This window comes from Mesoplodon bidens (assembly GCF_964165515.1).
Source record: "Mesoplodon bidens genome assembly, chromosome: 18".
In the NCBI taxonomy this organism is placed as follows: domain Eukaryota; kingdom Metazoa; phylum Chordata; class Mammalia; order Artiodactyla; family Ziphiidae; genus Mesoplodon; species Mesoplodon bidens.
In genome coordinates, this window is record NC_138175.1 from 19,274,110 (window position 1) to 19,293,508 (window position 19,399).

The following is a 19,399-nucleotide window of genomic DNA, read 5'->3' on the forward strand; positions in this document are numbered from 1 at the left end:
GTAGCCTTCAGCAATACCTCAGCTCTCAGTAGACAGCAGATTCAAGGACTGTTTAAAGTAGTCACTGTGACAGCTGGCAGTCCAACAAGGGCAGACAAAAGAGGCAGTGCCTTTGAAAGAACAGCAATCTGCCTGGGGTCATTCAAGGGAGGAGCTATTGCTGAATGTAGTGTAAAGAAAATGAGATTCAGAGTCAGAGTTCTAATTCCACCACTTCCTGGCTATGTGATATAATTTTGAGCAAATCACTCATTCTCTACCATGTACACATCTTGAGGGTAGGGGTGTTTCTCCTTCCCATTGGTCTCTCTGTATCTCTAAAGCTCAGTGTAGTGCCTACCACCAGTAGATGCTCAATGAATGCAACAAAGAAAAATGCAACCCCCATAAAGAGTTTGACTGCCCTCTGAACTTAGGGGATATCAGTGAGCTAAGCAGAGCTAGGCTGTGTATGCAGAAGAGAAGCTGGTAGTCACCTGGGGTCTGGTGAAGAGTCATTAAGGTGGCTAGGGACCTCCTTGCAAGTCAGTCACTAGTAAGGCAATCACTCACCTGCCATGAACCGCGATGGCTGCAATGCCGGTCCTCTCTATCCGCTTAACAAGGCTCAGGGTATCTTCCAGCTGAGGGACAGGACCACACAGGGTGTTTACTGAAGCCACAGAGGGAGCAGCTGCCAGCTCCTAAAGCGGGCTCAGCTCTACCCCCTTCTCCAAACCTAACTCAGCCCCTCAAGAATCATTCACACCCCCAAATCAGCATCCCCAGAGAAAATGGACCTTCAGATGTAAGATCTTTACCGATGGCAGGATGCGAATCTTGCAGGTCACAGGTCTCTGTGTCCCTTTAACAAGAGTGCTGAGGATCTGCAGCGGGGAGAATACAAGAGCATCTGCCTTTTCTGGAACAAACACCACAACTGCTTGTACTAATGAATTCTGCAGCAGACCTGTGCGGCCCAGTGGCATGGACATGTTTATGTCCATGTACGTGTCCATGAATGCGTCTGTTGCACGCATACACATGGAAGCTCCATGAGGGAAGGAGTTCATCTTTTTCTCTGCTAGAGCCCCAGCACCAGCAGCCCCTTGCCTGATACATAGCAGTATACATATATTTCGTAAATGAATGAATGAGTGAGTGAATGAATGCATGAATGGATCTGCATGCATGCTTGTACAGAACACAGTGATCCTTTGCCAGGGCAAACATCAGAATCACCTGGAGAGCCTAAGAAATACAGAATCTTAGATTCCACCTCATCTTTCCTGAATGAGTCTCTAGGGACAGGGCTTAGGAATATGGGATTTCAAAAGACTCTGCCCAACACATTCCCTCCTCAAAATGATTCTGAGGCCTATCCCTGGTTAAGAACACATGGCTCACAGCTCCATTCCTGATTGAAGGCAAGTTTCCTGAGTGCTGTTCCAGGATCTGCCAAGTGAGTGAGCGGGAAAGTTTGAGCAGGTCCTGGGCCCTGTCCTCAGGTACCCCCTCTCTTTAGGGGAGTCAGATATACAGGAATGAAACTGGCAAAGGAAAAGACAACATAGTCAACATATTTAAAAGTGTTTATTTTGCATAGTGATTGCAAAGGACTCCAAATAAAGATCAAGAAAGTCACGCAGGAAAGTGTCAGGGAAGTAGCAAGTCCAGACAAAGAGTCAGACATCAAGAAAGGTGTAGATGACACTGCATGTCTGTGACCTTGCTATCTTTATCTTCTCCCCTCATCAAAAATTTTGGGCGAGGCAAGCTAGGGGGAAGGTGATGCCAAGAGCCCTCTTCCAAGAAACTGGATCCCTGTCCAGCAGAGCAGAGGGGGACATCCAGGCAGCAGCTGCCAGTCTGGTTCTAGACAGGTGGGGGCAGCAGAGAGCCAGATCACAAGAACCAGTGAAGGAGGCCTTTCTCTCAGGGACAGGCTAAGGCAGGCCCCTCCAGAAGACATTAGACCAAGAGCCTGGACTGATGGGACAGATCATGGGCAAGACAGGGCCTGCTGGCCCAGGCACAACTGCCAGAGACTGACAGGAAGGAACAGTCCCCAGGTGCTGCCCCAGGAGGCTGACTGGGCCTGAGGTCCTAGGGTGACTCTGGCAGGGCTTAAAGGGGGCACCTACCCTTAAGGGAGGAAGAAGGACTGCCAGATCCATCAAGATACACAATAAAATTTCTCACTCCAGTCCTGTCCTTCAAGCTGACAATACAATCTCTGGAGGGTTCCTTTGCAAATGCTGACTCAGAATCCTCTGATGTCTGGTGATTTAAGCAACATCAGCTGGTTTGACCCAGTTCTCTGTTTTGCAGAACTTCCTCTTGGTGTATTTTATCCAAGCAACTCTAAGCACCTTCTTCAGTTCATTTTCTGTTCATTTCACGTGAATGCTCAGGACCAGGAAGAAAATTAGTAACGAAAAGTCCTAGCCCTTTGCAAGAGTCACACTGAGAGGAAAGGGCATATAGAGTCTGTCTTTTGGTCAGACTCTAGCAGAACCTCTCCTGGACCCAACTCTCCCAGATCCAAGCCACACCCCATGTCTCTGTGGCGTGAAAAGTCTGTGGGGGAAAAGGACCTGAGACGGGCCCGTATCTGGGCACATCTACCCATGGGCAGGTACATTTCCCCAGATCCACTGGCTGACTCAGGAAAAGCAGACTTTGGCTCCCCTGGTTGTTGGGGAGGGGACAGGGAGGAGGACAGGAAAGCACAGGCCTGGGAATCAGTGAGAACTGAGCTCAAGTCCTGGCCCTGCTGATTGTTAGCCATGGCCCAACTGCAGTGCACACAAGGGGATGCCCTGAGCAGCACCGGGCCCAGGGAATCTGGGGCAGGGGTCAGAGAGAGGCTATTACTGATACAGAGTCTTAAACTGAGGTTCTTAATCCAGGGAGGGTACACCAGAGTCACCTGGGAAGCTTTTTCAAAAGACTGATACCCCCTCCCTGCCTCTGTCTACCCCAAGAATATGCAGAATTCTCAATAGATAGCATCCTTTTTAAAAAATTATTATTGTGGTAAAACATATATAACTTACAATTGTCTGTCTTAACCATTTCTAAGTGTATAATTTAGTGGCATTAGCTCAAGATGTCGTACAACCATCACCACTATCTATTTCCAAAAACTTTCATCGCCCCCAAACAAGCAGTCTTATTTTGAGAAAAATCTCTAAGGTGGTCCTGAGATGCTCCCACAGATGGAGCCATGGACCTAAAACACCAAGCCTGGAAGGACCTGCAAAGCTCTCCTCCAGCTCACCCAGTGTGCCAGCACAACTTGAGCCTGAATCTACTCCATCCCACTCTTCCTGCGTCTCATTTGGCTTTACTGTAGACGCCTGCAACCTCTCTTTCACGAGGCAAACCCTGTCCACTAGCCCGACCTGGCTCAACCGACCACCCTGCCAACCAGAGGATTAACGAAATGAACTGAGCTTCTGAGGGAGGGTGTTAACTCTGCTGCCTCATGTGTGAAATGTGCCCAAAGAAGGGCAGTGGCGAGGACAGAGCCAACAGCGTGGGTGGGAGAAGCCAGGATGCCAGAGGATAACAGAAATGCCTGTATGTATGTGCCGTGAAGCAAACCACCCGCTACTGAGGCCCCTTCTCTAAGTGTGGAATCCACAGTAGTCCACATCCACTCCAGCCTGCATAGAGGTGTCTGACTGGAGGTCATTATCTGTTCCTGTCCACACACGGGAAAAATGAGGAGGCAGCTAGCCCATAAACACGCGAATTTTCCTAGATCCCAGACACAGTGGGGCTGGAAGAATAACAGGGTTGAGCCGCTGACACAACAGTGGCAGCTCTTAATGGTGGTGCCTTATCCCCAGTTGCTCTAGCCTATGGGAGGCACTAGGGGGCTTAAAGTCCAGAGGTGGAAGTGGGGACGCAGAATGAAAAGGAAATCAAAGGAGCTAAGGGGAGCAGCAAGGAGAAAGCTGGTGAACTGCGAGAGCAAAGTAAAAGGTGCGTGTGGTACGGCAGAAAGTGTCACGCCCACGTGTACTGGCCGCTCACAACACTGGTGGCAAACGTCAACCTGACCCTAAGGCCTCATAAACATGGCCACCAGAATCACCAAGGGAAGGAGGTCAGAGGAGACTAACTTCAGCTTTCCTTGTATGGCCCTGGCCTGGCATGCTCTCATGCTGATGGTGGACTCTATCAGTGTGCAGGGCACCCACTGATGCTCTCATCAAGCCCCCGGGGAGAGGCCAATCCCCTACATCCTGACACACACAGCCACTGAGCCTGCCCACCACCCACAGGTAGCCTGGCATATGCTCTCATGATCTTCTCAGAAGGGAGAGAGGCAATACAGAGGCGGCTCTCAATGAGTCCTCAGGACCCCTGGCTCTCTACTGACATGTCCCTAGCCCTGGGCTTTTAAGGAGCTCCAAGGCTACTGCAGGCTGGCTCGGGGGTTTCTGAACATGGCTCTATGTCAAAATCCCTGGAAAGCCTTTGAAAAAATTTCCGGACTCCAGGTGGAGTGACTGATTCTCTAAATCTGGGGGAAGGGTAGGGGAGGTGTTCCAGGCAGCTCTAAGTCACAGGCATGTTTAAGGACCTCTGCTTCCACTCATGCAGGACTTACCTTCTCAACCTTGTCAGGATCTGACAGCAGGGCAGCCCCCATTCCTCCCTAAGGAAAAGCACACAGAGGGGCTCTTACAGCTGGAGGAGGGTGGCTCCTCCCTGTGGTATGGCAACCTGGCAGTACCCCAGCACTTGCCTCCTAGGAACCAAGGTCCACTGGCAATCGCCTGTGCCCACAACATCAGGGGTCAGTTTGATGAATTCTAAAAGCCAGCACCCTGATCCCCTTAACAAGACCCACAGATCTATCTAGAAGTGGGTTCTAAAAAATCATTTTTCAGGACTGCCCATTTCCTACCCAGGGTCTCAGTGCCTTAAATAAACTAAACCCCACCATCTGCCAAGCCCTTAAAAAAACAATGGGTCATTCTTCCTTTGAAATGAGATCAAATGCAACTTCTTCCTATCCTACCGTCACTTGCTTGGATACCACCTCCACCAGCAAAGCCACTCAGAGGCACACAACCTCCAAACCTTGTCCAGGCCCTGATCCCCTGCCAGCAACAATGGCTGGCCCAGTCTTGAGCACCCAGACCAATGTCAAACTCTAACAAAAGCCCTAGCTAATGGAATCAACAACCCCTGGTGTCACTGAAATCTCAGCATTAACACCAGGGGCTGTCTCTTAACGGTGTGATTACTGGTGATTTTATTGTTCTTTTTTGTACTTTTCTATATTATCCAAGTCCTGGGCAATGGTATGAATTACTTTAATAAGTGGAGGAGGGGAGAATGTTAAAAATCTGAACCCATTAAGAGTGAGGTGAAGGAGAGAAAAACAAATCCAATAAATATATGCTGTCAAGTATATAGACTACGTACTAATGAATGCTCAAGGAATGTGCTCAGAGGGTTTAAATTCAGTTATACAGTTTAATTTCATGTTTAAGAACTATACATTAGAACCAGAGAGAACCAGCGCAGACTGAGCCTACATTTCAGAGGAGAACTAAAAGAACAGAGCTACTAGCCCTGGACTACCTCCAGATACAAACCTTACAGGCCTTCAGGAAGCCCTGGCCATTCACCCTGACTCCGTCTGTCCTTCACCTAACACATGATCCGGCCCTTCCTTGCTGAATCACAGGATCTAAAATCCAGTCTCACTGCCCCTTCGACAACAATGGCTTTTCCAATTGGTATTTCCTTCCTTCCTCCCTTTCTACTTAACTTCTTAACTCGCTTTTTAGAATAGGCAACATATTAAAAATCTTAAAGGTTCAAAAGGATAAAGAGTAAGAACTCTCCCTCCTTAGAAGGAGGGAAAACTATTCAATTAATTTTTTTAATATGACTTCAGTTTTTGAACCATGAGAAGAGAGCAGATATTCAGCTGGCAGGTACTGGTACAGCACACTGGGAGGTATCTGTTCTGACTGGTCAGTGCCTGTGCTATGACTGTTGTTAATTATTTTGAATAGTACCCCTGCAAGGGGAATTTATTCCCTATGCAAAACCAAATAAAAAACTTAGTTTCCTTCCCCAGGGGAAACCAGTGTCACCAGTTTCTTGTGTGTCTTTCCAAATATATTATATAAAAGGAAAAGTAAATATATATTTTCATTCCCCATCCCCCATATATAAATGGTGATACACCCTATACAATTCTGCTCCTTGCTTTTTTCACTCCACGATCTCAGGGAGAGTATTCCAACAATTTCAACTCCAACTCTGCTCCGTACATAACTCAGGCACACAAGGGAGTAATGAGAAGGTAGCAAACCAGAGCCTGATGTTTTCAACTCCTCATAGACAGTTTCAAACCTCCATGATTCCTTGAAGCAGCTGTCCACAAGGCCCTCTGGTTTTCAAGCATCCAAAGGGCCTTTCCCTCAGGCAGTCTTCAGCCTCCTGGCCTAAATCAAAGGTCCGCAGGCCAAGTAACTCCTGAGAGCAGGGTGGCTAACTCTGGGCAGTGGGCTATGGGGACATCTGTTATGTCTACACTGCAGACCCTTGCACCCTGTGATAAGGTTCCCAGGGGCGGCCCTGCAGGAATCCCCCTGGTGCCTCACACTCAGCCAACCCCAAGCTGTCCTTGTTATCCGCTCCAAACATCCTCTTCCTCCAGCAGTCCTGATGACACTGAAGACCTACCGTCTTCCTGGCTGCCAGTCTTTCCTCCCTCTACCCCCACCACTCACCCTGCCTCCCACTCCCAGTCCAATCATTTGCCAGCCAAGTGCTATCAAATTCTGCTCCAATTTGGCTTCTCTTGTCTCCACCCCTGGTCTCTCCTGTGGACCCAAAACACTCATCTCCGACATCTGTATCCTGACCTCTGGCCCTTTTCCACTTGAATCCACTAGACACATGGCTTTCAGATTAGTATTTCTATTTATAGAATATATTTGGAAAGACACACAAGAAACTAGTAACATTGGTTTCCCCTGGGGGGAAGAAACTAAGTTTCTGATCACAAACCTTCTCTGTTCGAAAAAGATCAGAGGTATCTAAGATCAAAGTTCAGCTAATCTGGGCCCAACCAAGTTTTTTTTTTTTTTTTTTGCGGTACGCGGGCCTCTCACTGTTGTGGCCTCTCCCATTGCGGAGCACAGGCTCCGGATGCGCAGGCTCAGCGGCCATGGCTCACGGGCCCAACCGCTCCGCGGCATGTGGGATCTTCCCAGACCGGGGCACGAACCCGTGTCCCCTGCATCGGCAGGTGGACTCTCAACCACTGCGCCACCAGGGAAGCCCCCAACCAAGATTTTCAATCCTGTGTTCCTCTGCTTCCTCTTCACTACCCACTTCCCAACCCTCTGGTCAAATCAAGGTTCCCTGCCTCTACCTCACATTGGCCTCTGGGTCCCTGCTTGTGTCACTCCCTCTGCCTGCAGAGTCCCAAACCTCCTCATCAAGGACTACATTTCCCCACAGGATCCTGAGTTTAAGGGCTGCCCTTCTGCTGCTTTCTCTGAGCCTCCATAGCAGTCCTGTCTGGTCTCTTCTGATATGACATGGGGACACATGTATTGCATCCCCTATTTTTATTCATGAAAAAACAAAGCCCTGTTCACATTATTCTTTCTTTTAACATTTACATCATTTTTTTTATTACTTGGGCACGAGTGCTGTGTGTGTGTGTGTGTGTGTGTGTGTGTATTTATTTATGTATATGTTTGGGTGCACATTTAAAATTTCTCCTGAACCATTTGAGGGTAATTACATATATCATAGCCCTTGGCCCCTAAATATTTCAGTGTGTATTTTCTAAGAATATGGATATTCTTACATAACCACAGAAGTTATCAACTTCATATATTTTCACTGATACAGTATGTTTAGCTAACCTACCATGGTCTATATTGCAATTTTGCCAGTTGATCTAATAATATTCTTTTGAGCATTTTTCCCGTTAGTACAGGATCTAGTCCAGACTCAGGTACTGTACTTAGTCGTCACCTCTTGTCAGTCTCCTTTAATCTGCACCCTATATTTGTGAAGAGTATAACGAAATCAGTTTACCTTGGTGGAATACTCTTTAGGACAGCCCATGTTGACGTCGATACCAGCCACATCATTTTCTCTGGAAAAACATGAAGGAGGAAAGGTAATAAATATTCAACTTGAGGGTAGGACATAAAGTCAAAGGTATGCGTCTGTGCTCATGAAATTCTTAATGTTCCCTGGCCCTCTAAAACACACCAACCCTCAGAGACAGAAACTGAAAAATCCTGTCTCTAAAATGTGCAGCCACCTCTCCTCCTGGGCAGAGCTAAAGAGGAAGAACATAACGTGCTCACACATGTAGGAAGGGCTAGTTGTAGAGGATTTTGCTAGTTCTGAGTTGTGTCAGATAACTCGAATATTGAATGACAGCCACACTGCACTCCATCCCAGAGTTCCAGTTCTAACTGGGTAGTGAAAGCCATAATGCACAAAAGTGACATAAGCACAAGAGCCCTTTCCCAGAGCACTGGTTCTAGAGGAAGTGGAGGACTGCCTTTGCATGCTAGGCTGCACAGCTGGCTTCCTCCAAACAAGTCTCAGATGTAGAAAGGACCCTTTCCTCATCATCTGCTACATACACAGTTACCAGTGTGTGACCAGCAGCAACTACTGCCCGAGTTCCTTCTCACCCTTGTTGTAATTAATAACAATAGCTAACAACTTACTAAACACTCACTACATGCCACGTACTGCAAAGACATTTACATGCATCATTTCATTTGCCTTTCCCTATAATGCCAGAGGGAGGTGGTACTATTGGTATCATTTTATACATGAGGAAACTAAGTTCTCAGTGAGGTTAAGTAACTTACCTAAGGTCACATAGTCAGCAGGTAGCAAAGCCAGAATTCCAACCCAGGTCTAAGTCTAAAGCCATTAAGGTCATTAACCACATTACTCTCCTGCCTTCATTAATTTAGGAAACAGTACGTCTTACCTACACTTCATGAGATTTAAAACCTCAGAGTTCACAGTCATGAGAGTCTCTGCAAAGGAAATCTCACAAATAAACACTAAAAAATAGGCTCCCACCCAGAGGTTCTCTGGGGTCCAGACACAGTGCGTTCATGTGAGTCCCAGGGCAGCCCTTCGACACAACAAATAGAGAAGGGAACCTGAGCCTTTTAACCTGGAAACAGAAAGTAGTGGACTAGGAAGCAGGAGGGTGGTCACCTCCAAAGTCCCCAGGAACAGTAAGACCTCACAGCCCACAAGAGAGGCAAAGACAGTACCAAACATGGAAGAACTTACACAAGCCTGGCCACAGCAAGAGCTCGCTCTGCGTCTGAAGTCCCCTGGGAACACAAGAGGCTATATCAACCACTGCCCTGATACAGGTCCATATGCATAGACAAACACACTCAGGCACGCCATGCACACACACAGACACACACACACAGCAGCAAGTAAAGTCCAGCTGGCATTCTCTCAAACAGCTAGCCTATGGAACTAGCTCACTGTTGGAGGCCAAAAGTGGACCTGGAAGGCTGAGAAAATGTCATCAATGCTGGGAATACTTTCAAACATACAAAAAAGTTGGAAAAATTTTATAGTGAACATTCATATACCCACCACTTAGATTCTACAATTAACACTTTGCTATATTTGCTTTATCATAAGGCTACTCATTGTTATCAATTTTTTACAAACCTAAACATCATTCAGGAAGTATTTCTGAAAAAATACCGAGAAATGCCCAAAGCGAGAGAAGAGAACTAGAGAATCACTACAATCCTAACACAAATCTTAACTACTCTTCAAGAAACTTAATTTCTTTTTATGGGAAATATATACAGATTACACAAAACAAAGACCATGATCTGAACAACCAATGCTAGGGAATAAAAATATATAAGTCATGCCAAATAGACAGTCCCTACAATGAAGGAAATTAAATTAAATTAAATTAAATTTGAGACTGGAGGCACGTAACAGACTGCTAATAGCTTAAACCATCTCCAACAGTGTAATCGCTCATGAGCAGATCTCTGAAAACCGTTTAAAGCAGGGTTTTCAGGAAGACTGAAGACCACTGTGCAATGGAGCCCAGGCATGTAACACTGGCCCGGCACAAGGCACGAGACGGGACGTTTGCTCTGTCCCGGGATATGGTACCATCTGGAAGACGACCCTGCTCTGCTCTCTTTCGCAGGTGCGGAAGACTACTCGGTCATCGGGAGCAACAAAGTCGACTGTGCTGAGCGCCTCTGCAAGAAAAGACAAACATACAGGGCCACTCAGTGAAGAAGCAGGTTCAACCTCGCCTAACACCTAGAAGAAAACACAACAAAAATATCACCTTGAAGGGAAAAATGGGATGCCAAAAGTACACTATACTTGAAAGAAATCAGGGTATACGTGGGAGACTTCTGAGGTGCTGATGATGGTCTATTCCCTGACCTAAGGATGGTGAGTTACATGGTCCCTTGTTTTACAGTTATTTATTAAACCGTGTGCTTGTGTTTTAGGCACTTTCTCTGCATGGTGTTTACATTTTGCACTTTTTTTTTTGAGAAAAAGATTTTTTAATGAATTATTCATTGCTTTGGATTCCTTCTTTCTGCAATGTTTACTTTATTATGGAACCCTCAAAATAACACAAGATACAATATACTGTGAATATCTTTCTCATATATAATTGAGTTTTTTCCCACATTTCCTTCAGTCTATAAACCCAGAAATGACCTTTTTTAGAAGAAATTTTTCTGCTCAGCTAGAAGTGACCTCATGAATCTTTGGAATCATCTGTACTTTACATTTTTTTAAAAAAAAATTTTATTGGAGTATAGTTGGTTTACAATGTTGCATTAGTTTCTGCTGTACAGCAAAGTAAATCAGTTATACATATACATATATCCACTCTTTCTTTAGATTCTTTTCCCATATAGGTCACTACAGAGTACTGAGTAGAGTTTCCTGTGCTATACAGTAGGTCCTTATTAGTTATCTATTTTATATATAGTAGTGTGTCTATGTCAATCCCAATCTCCCAATTTATCCCTCCCCCACCCCTTTCCCCCCTGGTAACCATAAGTCTGTTTTCTACATCTGTGACTCTATTTCTGTTTGGTAAATAAGTTCATTTGTATCATTTTTTTAGATTCCACATATAAGTGATATCATATGATATCATATAAGTGATAACATATGATATTTGTCTTTCTCTGTCTGACTTACTTCACTTAGTATGACAATCTCTTGGCCCACCCATGTTGCTGCAAATGACATTTTGCAATGTTTTTTTTTTTTTTTTTGCGGTACGCGGGCCTCTCACTGCTGTGGCCTCTCCCGTTGCAGAGCACAGGCTCTGGACGCACAGGCTCAGCAGCCATGGCTCATGGGCCCAGCCGCTCCGCGACATGTGTGATCTTCCCGGACCGGGGCACGAACCCGCGTCCCCTGCATCGGCAGGCAGACTCTCAACCACTGCGCCACCAGGGAAGCCCTGCAATGTTTTTAATGTTGAAAAAAAAGATGTACAAAGATAAGAGGAACCTTATCTTTGCTTCAGATTTTGCCCAGATTTTCTCAGAAGATGTCACTCTGAAGTTCAGCAAAGTTGCTGTTCTTAATTACTTATCTATCATGTGCTAAGTACTGTGAGTGGAGATTTACGATATTACAGTCAATCCTCATTATTTGCAGTTGTGTATTTGCAAGTTTGCCTGCTTGTTAAATTTATCTGTAACCCCCAAATCAACATGTGTGGTGTTTTCGTGGTCATTCACAGACTGCAAAAAATTTCTGTCACCAATGCACACATTCCCAGCTGAGGTCAAACAAGGCAACAGTCTGCCTTCTTGTTTCAGCTCTCATCCTGCAAACAAGTGTCTTTATGGTGGTATATTTAATGCCACTTTTTTTTTTTTGCATTTTTGTGCTTTTTGTTGGTGATCTCAATGTTTAAAATGGCCCCAATCGTACTGCTGAAGTGCTATCTAGTGTTCCTAAGCATAAGAAAGCTGTGGTGTGCCTTACGGAGAAAATACATGTGTTAGACAAGCTTTATTCAGGCATGAAATCATAGTACTGTTGGCTGTGAGTTCAATGTTAATGAATTAACAGTATATGTTAAATAATGTGTCTTTAAACAGAAAGACACATAAAACAAGGTTATATATTGATCTGAAATACATAATGAAAGAGCGTGACCAGAGGCTTACAGGAATCTAACTCTGTATTTCCCCTAGGAGCAATGGTTCCCTATTCGCTAATTTAGTGTTCTTAGCAACTTTATAGAACATAACTATTGCAAACAACAAGAATCTCTCAGGCTCTTCATAATGAAGTTCTACAATAGGTACTAACATTATTAGCTTTCAAAGATGACTACCACATGGAAGGGTCCAATGTGGCAGATGGGAGAATATGCCTATCTTAAAGGCTATTCTGAGAAATAAATGGGATCTTTAATGCACGTAAAGCACTTCCATAAAGGGAAGCTGTTATTATCATCCCAGCAACAAACAGATTAGAAGGTTAAAAAGGTGGGGTAACGGCAGTGACATGTTGGGAGAGGTAATCGAAGTGATCACCAACAGTAGAGACTTCTCATGACTGGAAGTAAGCAGTCTGAGAGAAGAACGACAAAAACTGAGTGTGTTTATACTGTACTTTTCTGTTTAACATCAAAATACTGAAACCCCTGTTAAAGCACTGGCAAAATCAATTCTGACACAGTCATCTATAGGTATTGACATGGGAAAATGTCCTAATAGAAAAGTAAGTGGCAGGGACTTCCAGGGCAGTCCACTGGTTGGGACTCTGCACTTCCACTGCAGGGGGCATGGGTTCAATCCCTGGTCAGGGAACTAGGATCCCGTGTACCACGCAGTGCGGCCAAAAAAAAGAAGAGAAAAGTAAGTGGTAAAATGTGTATCATGATCCCAAGTGTGTGTGTGTATAGGGGTGAGAGTATATATAAACATGTCTTTTTTTTTTTTTTTTTTGCGGTACGCCGGCCTCTCACTGTTGTGGCCTCTCCCGTTGTGGAGCACAAGCTCCGGACGCGCAGGCTCAGCGGCCATGGCTCACGGGCCCAGCCGCTCCGCGGCATGTGGGATCTTCCCGGACCGGGGCAGGAACCCGTGTCCCCTGCATCGGCAGGCAGACCCCCAACCACTCTGCCACCAGGGAAGCCCAACATGTCATATTTTTATACACACACTTTACGAAATGTGTAAAAAGTACATGTTAATTCTCCTTGTGATTACTCTTCAAGTATGGGATTATGGGGGATTTTCATAGGTTATATACATCTATAACATTGAATTTTTCATAACACAAAGAAAATATAAATCTAAAAAAATTAAAAGACAAAATTGACAAAAGTTCTAGTGAACTTATATTAAGATTTCACAAGTGTGTATACTTTTCAAAAACCTCAAACAATACTACAACTCTCATCAAAGCAGAATCAGCCTCATCAATAAAGTATAAGCAAAACCACAACTCAGCACAACCACTTCCATTTGCAAAGGTCTTACATGTCCCTTATCTTATTTGATCCTACTCCAACCCTGTAATTTAAGTAAAGCAGGGATTATGATTTTCCTTTTACAGCTAAAGGAACTGAGGCAGAGAGGTCAAGTGACTTGCCCAAGGTCACAGTTAGCAAGTGGCAGAGCCAGGATCAGTGCCGAAGCCATCCTGACCCCAAAGGTCCCTCCTGTACTATGAAACCTGGTTATTTATATGCCAGCAAGCCTGTGGGTAGAAGGCATTCTCAGCCTGTTTCACATCTGGCTATTTGTCATGGTCTCTGGAGAGCAGTGACTACCCTCAAGAGAGCATGTGGGGTCTTCCCTGGTGGCGCAGTGGTTAAGAATCCGCCTGCCAATGCAGGGGACATGGGTTCGCACCCTGGTCCGGGAAGATCCCACATGCCGCAGAGCAACTAAGCCCGTGTGCCACAACTACTGAGCCCGCGTGCTGCAACTACTGAAGCCGGTGCGTCTAGAGCCTGTGCTCTGCAACAAGAGAAGCCACCGCAATGAGAAGCCTGCACGCTGCAACGAAGAGTAGCCCCCACTCGCTGCAACTAGAGGAAGCCCACGCGCAGCAATGAAGACCCAATGCAGCCAAAAATTAATTAATTAATTAATTTTTTAAAAATTGGCTTATAATCAATAATGTATCTTTAAAAAAAAGAGAGCATGTGATCTACAAAATTACACAGGCAAGGAGCACCCTGGAGGTAACTGATACCCAGGCAAGGGCAGTGGTAGCACAGTTTGGGCATGACCAGGCATACACACAATCCTGGGACCACAGCTGCACTCACCATTGACAACTCTCTTGCACTGAAGCATCTTGAGGTCAATCAGCTCCTGCAGAGGAATCAGAAGGTACATGTCAGTCCTGGACACACAGGTCCTGGGCATAGTGGGGAAGACCTTCATCACGCACCTGATGGGGGCTACTTGGCCTGTCACCCTACTATCAACATCAAATCATGGCTTTGGGGACACATAGTGCTGTCCTCCCCAACCAAGCATGGCAAGCATGGGCCTAAGTGAGCTCCCCTCCATCAGCTGCTCTTCCCAGGGACCTTGCAGAGTCTCGGGCCTAGAAGGGTTGAGCCACTCAGGGAATCAGAGATCAGACAATAGCGTAGGATGTGGACACCTGGACTTTTCTCACCTACTAGTCTCAGCTCCAGGCTATCCCCTCAAAGAACCTCCCACATCATCCATATGCAAACGGTAAGGTGAAGGGCTCCCAGGAAACGTCCAAGGACAAAAGTGGGGCCAGTGAACAGAAGCACAGGGAGGAAGATTTGAGATTGACACAGGAAAGGAAAGTCTAAAACCCCTATTCAACCTGGGTCACACTTGTGGAAATGAAAGGGGTGAGCTCCTCAGCTCTGGAGATATTCAAAGACTAAGGAAAGAAAGGAAAAAGGGAGTTCTTCAAAACCAGGATCATAAAAAACGAAAGGAAATTTAAGTTTCCTAAAGGGTTGACATTCTCTACCTCTTGGTGGGAGACAAGGCTGCTCTGCTTTGTTCAGTGATCATTTCAATAGATGTGGAAGACAGATCTGAAGAGCCAGGAACCTGTCACACTGCCCAGAAGCTCCTGCCCAGGGGTTCTGGGAGACCAGAAGAAGATAGAAAGAAACTCTCAGCCCTGGAACTCATTGCCATACTGACTCCCTATAAGCCTCAGCAAGTCACAACCCCAGTCGGGTGAGCACAATGGCCTTTGCTCCCTCATGGGAGCATTTAGGGCTAAAGTGGCCAAAGGTGTCCTATGGCATCCATGGGGCTCCCCCCAGCATATCCACCATCCAGGTTAATACGTGCTTTATAGGACTTCCCTGGTGGCGCAGTGGTTAAGACTCCAAGCTCCCAATGCAGGGGGCCCGGCAAGCCACAACTAAGGAGCCCGCCTGCCACAACTAAGACCTGGCTCAACCAAATAAATAAATAAATAATATATATATATATATTTAAAAAGAATTTAAAAAAAAAACATGCTCTGGGTATTTCTGTGGCTATTCTCTTTATGCTGCATCCAGGTCATCAAGTATCTGGCGCTCACCAGGCCTGACCACACAAATCACCACCAAGCAGTATGGATGCACGGTTGGCATCCAAGCCCCAAGAATCAGTGTGGTGTCCCAAGGGATGGACAGACCCCAATACAGAGCCCCTGTAGGCAGTGATCCTGGTTGCAGGGGCAGGCAAGAAGGCAGGTGGACAAGTGGGCAGCATTGAGTGGCCTGTGCTTATAAAAAGAAGGTTTGCAGCCAGGCTGAGCTTTGGCTAAGAACAAGCAGGAGAAAGTGAGGCAAAACCTTGCTGGGCCCCCACCCCTGCCAGCAGTAACTTGTCCTCCTCAGGATTCCTCAAACCCCCTGCCCAGTCTACCTTCACAGCCTGACCACTTCCTCTTTGTATGCTAGTTACAGATGCACCTGTCGTACCTTTACCATTAGACAACAAACACCCTGAGGAAGGTTCTCACCTCACACAAAAGTGGGCTTTGAGGATGCTGACCAGGTCCTCCTCAGGGCCCCAAGAGGAGGAGTTGAGGCAAAATGGCCCTTGAATGGTCTTATTTTCTTTTCTGTCTCCCCACTACACCGAAAGAGCCTTTGGGACCTGGACACAGTCTCATTCATCTTTGCATCACTAGCACCTAGCACGTTGCTAGTGCTCACTGAACATCTGCTGGAGCCACTTCAATGCCTTACATGCAAGCAGGTGTTCACCTGGTTGTTAAGTGGAGAAATTAATTTAAATTGTCATCAATAAAACCACACGTGTGCCTGCTCACCCACACACCAACAGTATTGTTTACCAATTTTATTCATTTTAGTTAGCTCTTTGGTTATAGAGTAGAACCTCATAGGTTTTTTTCCACTGCATTTCCTTAATTGGTGAAAACAAACATTGTTTTTCCATGTGGTAGAGTGTATCATCCATGCATCTTCCTACCAAACTGCCTTTTACATCTATACAAGTTGTGCAGAAGAAAAACTATCTTTTGTCAAATTGGATGTTATTTTTCTGTCTCAATTATCACAAATATTTTTCCTTTATCAATATCACTTCCTCAATTTTTATCATACATATTTTATTTCTATAGAAGAGACAACTCCAATTTTGCCACAAACAATGCCTTCTAGTTCCCAAATTTATCTCCATCATAGTTAAGAATATAATTATAGGGCTCCCCTGGTGGCACAGTGGTTACGAATCCACCTGCCAATGCAGGAGACATGGGTTTGAGCCCTGGTCCGGGAAGATCCCACATGCCGTGGAGCAACTAAGCCTGTGTGCCACAACTACTGAGCCTGCGCTCTAGAGCCCACGAGCCACAACTACTGAACCATGTGCCACAACTACTGCAACCCACGTGCCTAGAGCCCATGCAATAACCCCACACACCACAATGAAGACTAGCCCCGGCTCGCCACAACTAGAGAAAAGCCCGTGTACAGCAACGAAGACCCAATGCAGCCAAAAATAAATTAAATAAATAAATAAATAAATTTATTTAAGAAAAAGAATATAATTTTGATTGGTTTTTCTCTTCCTTTTAAAACTAATTTGCTTTTTAACTTATCTGAAAATTAAGGCCCTTTCTAAGTCACTTTTTATTCATATGGCTACCCAATGTTTGAACAGCATTTAATTTTAAAGTGCCTTATTATATATGGGCTTATTCTTGTCTGTCACATGTTGTGTTCCTAATACATCCTGCTACTTTCATCTCCGCCACTCCACTTGGCTTGCTTTCTCTATCTGAGCTGATCTTGCTTATCACCAGTGTCTCTCCATGCTACCTTTCCATCCCCATCTCTGGCCTATCTTCATAGTCTTTTAACCTCCAGTTTGGTTAAAGAATCTTTGGTATATCTCTGTTTTCAGAAACACAAATAAACTCAGATTGACAAACTGTGTGATTGCCCGCTCAAAAAAAAAAAATCACTGCCAAAATGAATAATTGGAGGTCCAGAAGGAGAGAAGGGATAGAATAAATATTTGAAGAAATAATGGCAGAAAAATTCCCAAATTTGATGAAAAACATTAATCTACACATCCAAGAAGCTCAACAAACTCCAAGTAGAATAAACTTAAAAGAGATCCACACCTAGACACATCACAATCAAACAGCTGAAAATCAAAGACAAAGAGATAATCTTGAAAGCAGCAAGAAAGAAGTGACTTACCATGTACAAGGGATTCTCAATAAGACTAACAACTGATTTTTCATGAAAAGCAATGACAGCCAGAAACCAAGGAGGTGAAAGACTTGTACACTAAAAACTATAAAATATTGTTTAAAGAAATTAAAGGAGATTTAAATAAATGAAAAGATATATCCAGACCTCCCTGGTGGTCCAGTGGTTAAGACTCCGCGCTCCCAATGCAGGGGGCCCAGGTTCGATCCCTAGTCAGGGAACTAGATCCTGCATGTCACAACTAAAGATCCTGCATACCACAACTAAATATCCCGCATGCCGCAACGAAGATCCCCTGTGCTGCACTAAGACCCGGCACAGCCAACTACATAAATAAATAAATATTTTTTTTAAAAAGATATATCATGTTCAACGACTGGAAGATTTAATATCGTTAAGATAGCAATATTCCCCAAACTGATCTGTAGATTCAACACAAACCCCATCAGAATCCTAGCTGCCATTTTTGCAAAAATTGACAAGATGATCCTAAAATTCATATGGAACCTAGAATAGACAAAACAATCTTGAAATAGAAGAATAAAGTTGGAGGATTCACACCTCCTAATCTCAAAACCCACTAGCAAACTATAATAATCAAGATGTATGGTACTGGCATAAGGATAGACACATAGACCAATGGAATAGATTTGAGAGTCCAGATACAAACCAAAACATCTATGACCAACTGATTTTTGACAAGAGTATCAAGACAATTTACTGGGGAAAGAACTGTCTTTTTAACAGGTGCTGGGACAACTGGATATCCACATGCAAGAAAATGAATTTTGATCCCTACCTCATAACGTACATAAAAATTAACTCAAAAAAAAATTAACTCAAAATGCATCCAAGGGCTTCCCTGGTGGCGCAGTGGTTGGGAGTCCGCCTGCCGATGCAGGGGACACGGGTTTGTGCCCCAGTCTGGGAAGATCCCACATGCCGCGGAGCGGCTGGGCCCGTGAACCATGGCCGCTGAGCCTGCGCATCCGGAGCCTGTGCTCCGCAACGGGAGAGGCCACGGCAGTGAGAGGCCCGTGAAACGCAAAAAAAAAAAAAAAAAAAAAAAAAAAGCATCCAAGACTTAAGTGTAAGAGCCAAAACTATAAAATTCATAGAAGAAAACCTAAGTATAAATCTATGTGGCTTTAGATTAAGCAATAATTTCTTAGAGATGATACCAAAAGCATAAACAACAAAGGAAAAAATTAGGTAAATTGGACTTCATTAAAATTAAAAATTTTTGTGCATCAAAGGATACTATCAATAAATTGAATCAGGGACTTCCCTGGTGGTGCAGTGGTTGAGAATCCACCTGCCAACAAAGGGGACATGGGTTTGATCCCTGGTCCGGGGAGATCCCACATGCCACAGAACTGCTGAGCCCGCGCACCACAACTGCTGAGGCCCATGCACCTAGAACCCATGCTCCACAACAAGAGAAGCTGCCACGGTGGGAGGCCCACACACTGCAACGAAGAACCAATGCAACCACACACACACACACACACACACACACACACACAAAGTGAATCAACTATACTTAAATAAAATTTTTAAAAATAAAAAATAAAAATAAAGTCTTTAAAAAAAATAATAAAGTTGAAAAGACGAACCACAGAATGGGAGAAAATATTTGCAAATCAT

The 19,399-nt window shown here is 44.9% G+C and overlaps 1 protein-coding gene across 2 annotated transcripts in view; it reads right to left on the reverse strand.

Moving 5' to 3' along the window:
• Positions 1-19,399, reverse strand: part of DUS2 (dihydrouridine synthase 2) — a 45,976-nt gene that overhangs the window by 10,587 nt on the left and 15,990 nt on the right. For both annotated transcript variants that reach the window (XM_081217782.1, XM_081217781.1), the window contains 7 exons: positions 14,342-14,387; positions 10,174-10,265; positions 9,310-9,353; positions 8,074-8,134; positions 4,604-4,651; positions 801-866; positions 553-623 (listed from right to left, as the gene is read on the reverse strand). In XM_081217782.1, coding sequence (XP_081073908.1) covers positions 553-623; positions 801-866; positions 4,604-4,651; positions 8,074-8,134; positions 9,310-9,353; positions 10,174-10,265; positions 14,342-14,369 — 410 coding nt within the window. In that variant the 5' untranslated portion in view covers positions 14,370-14,387. The remainder of the gene's footprint in view (positions 1-552; positions 624-800; positions 867-4,603; positions 4,652-8,073; positions 8,135-9,309; positions 9,354-10,173; positions 10,266-14,341; positions 14,388-19,399) is intronic.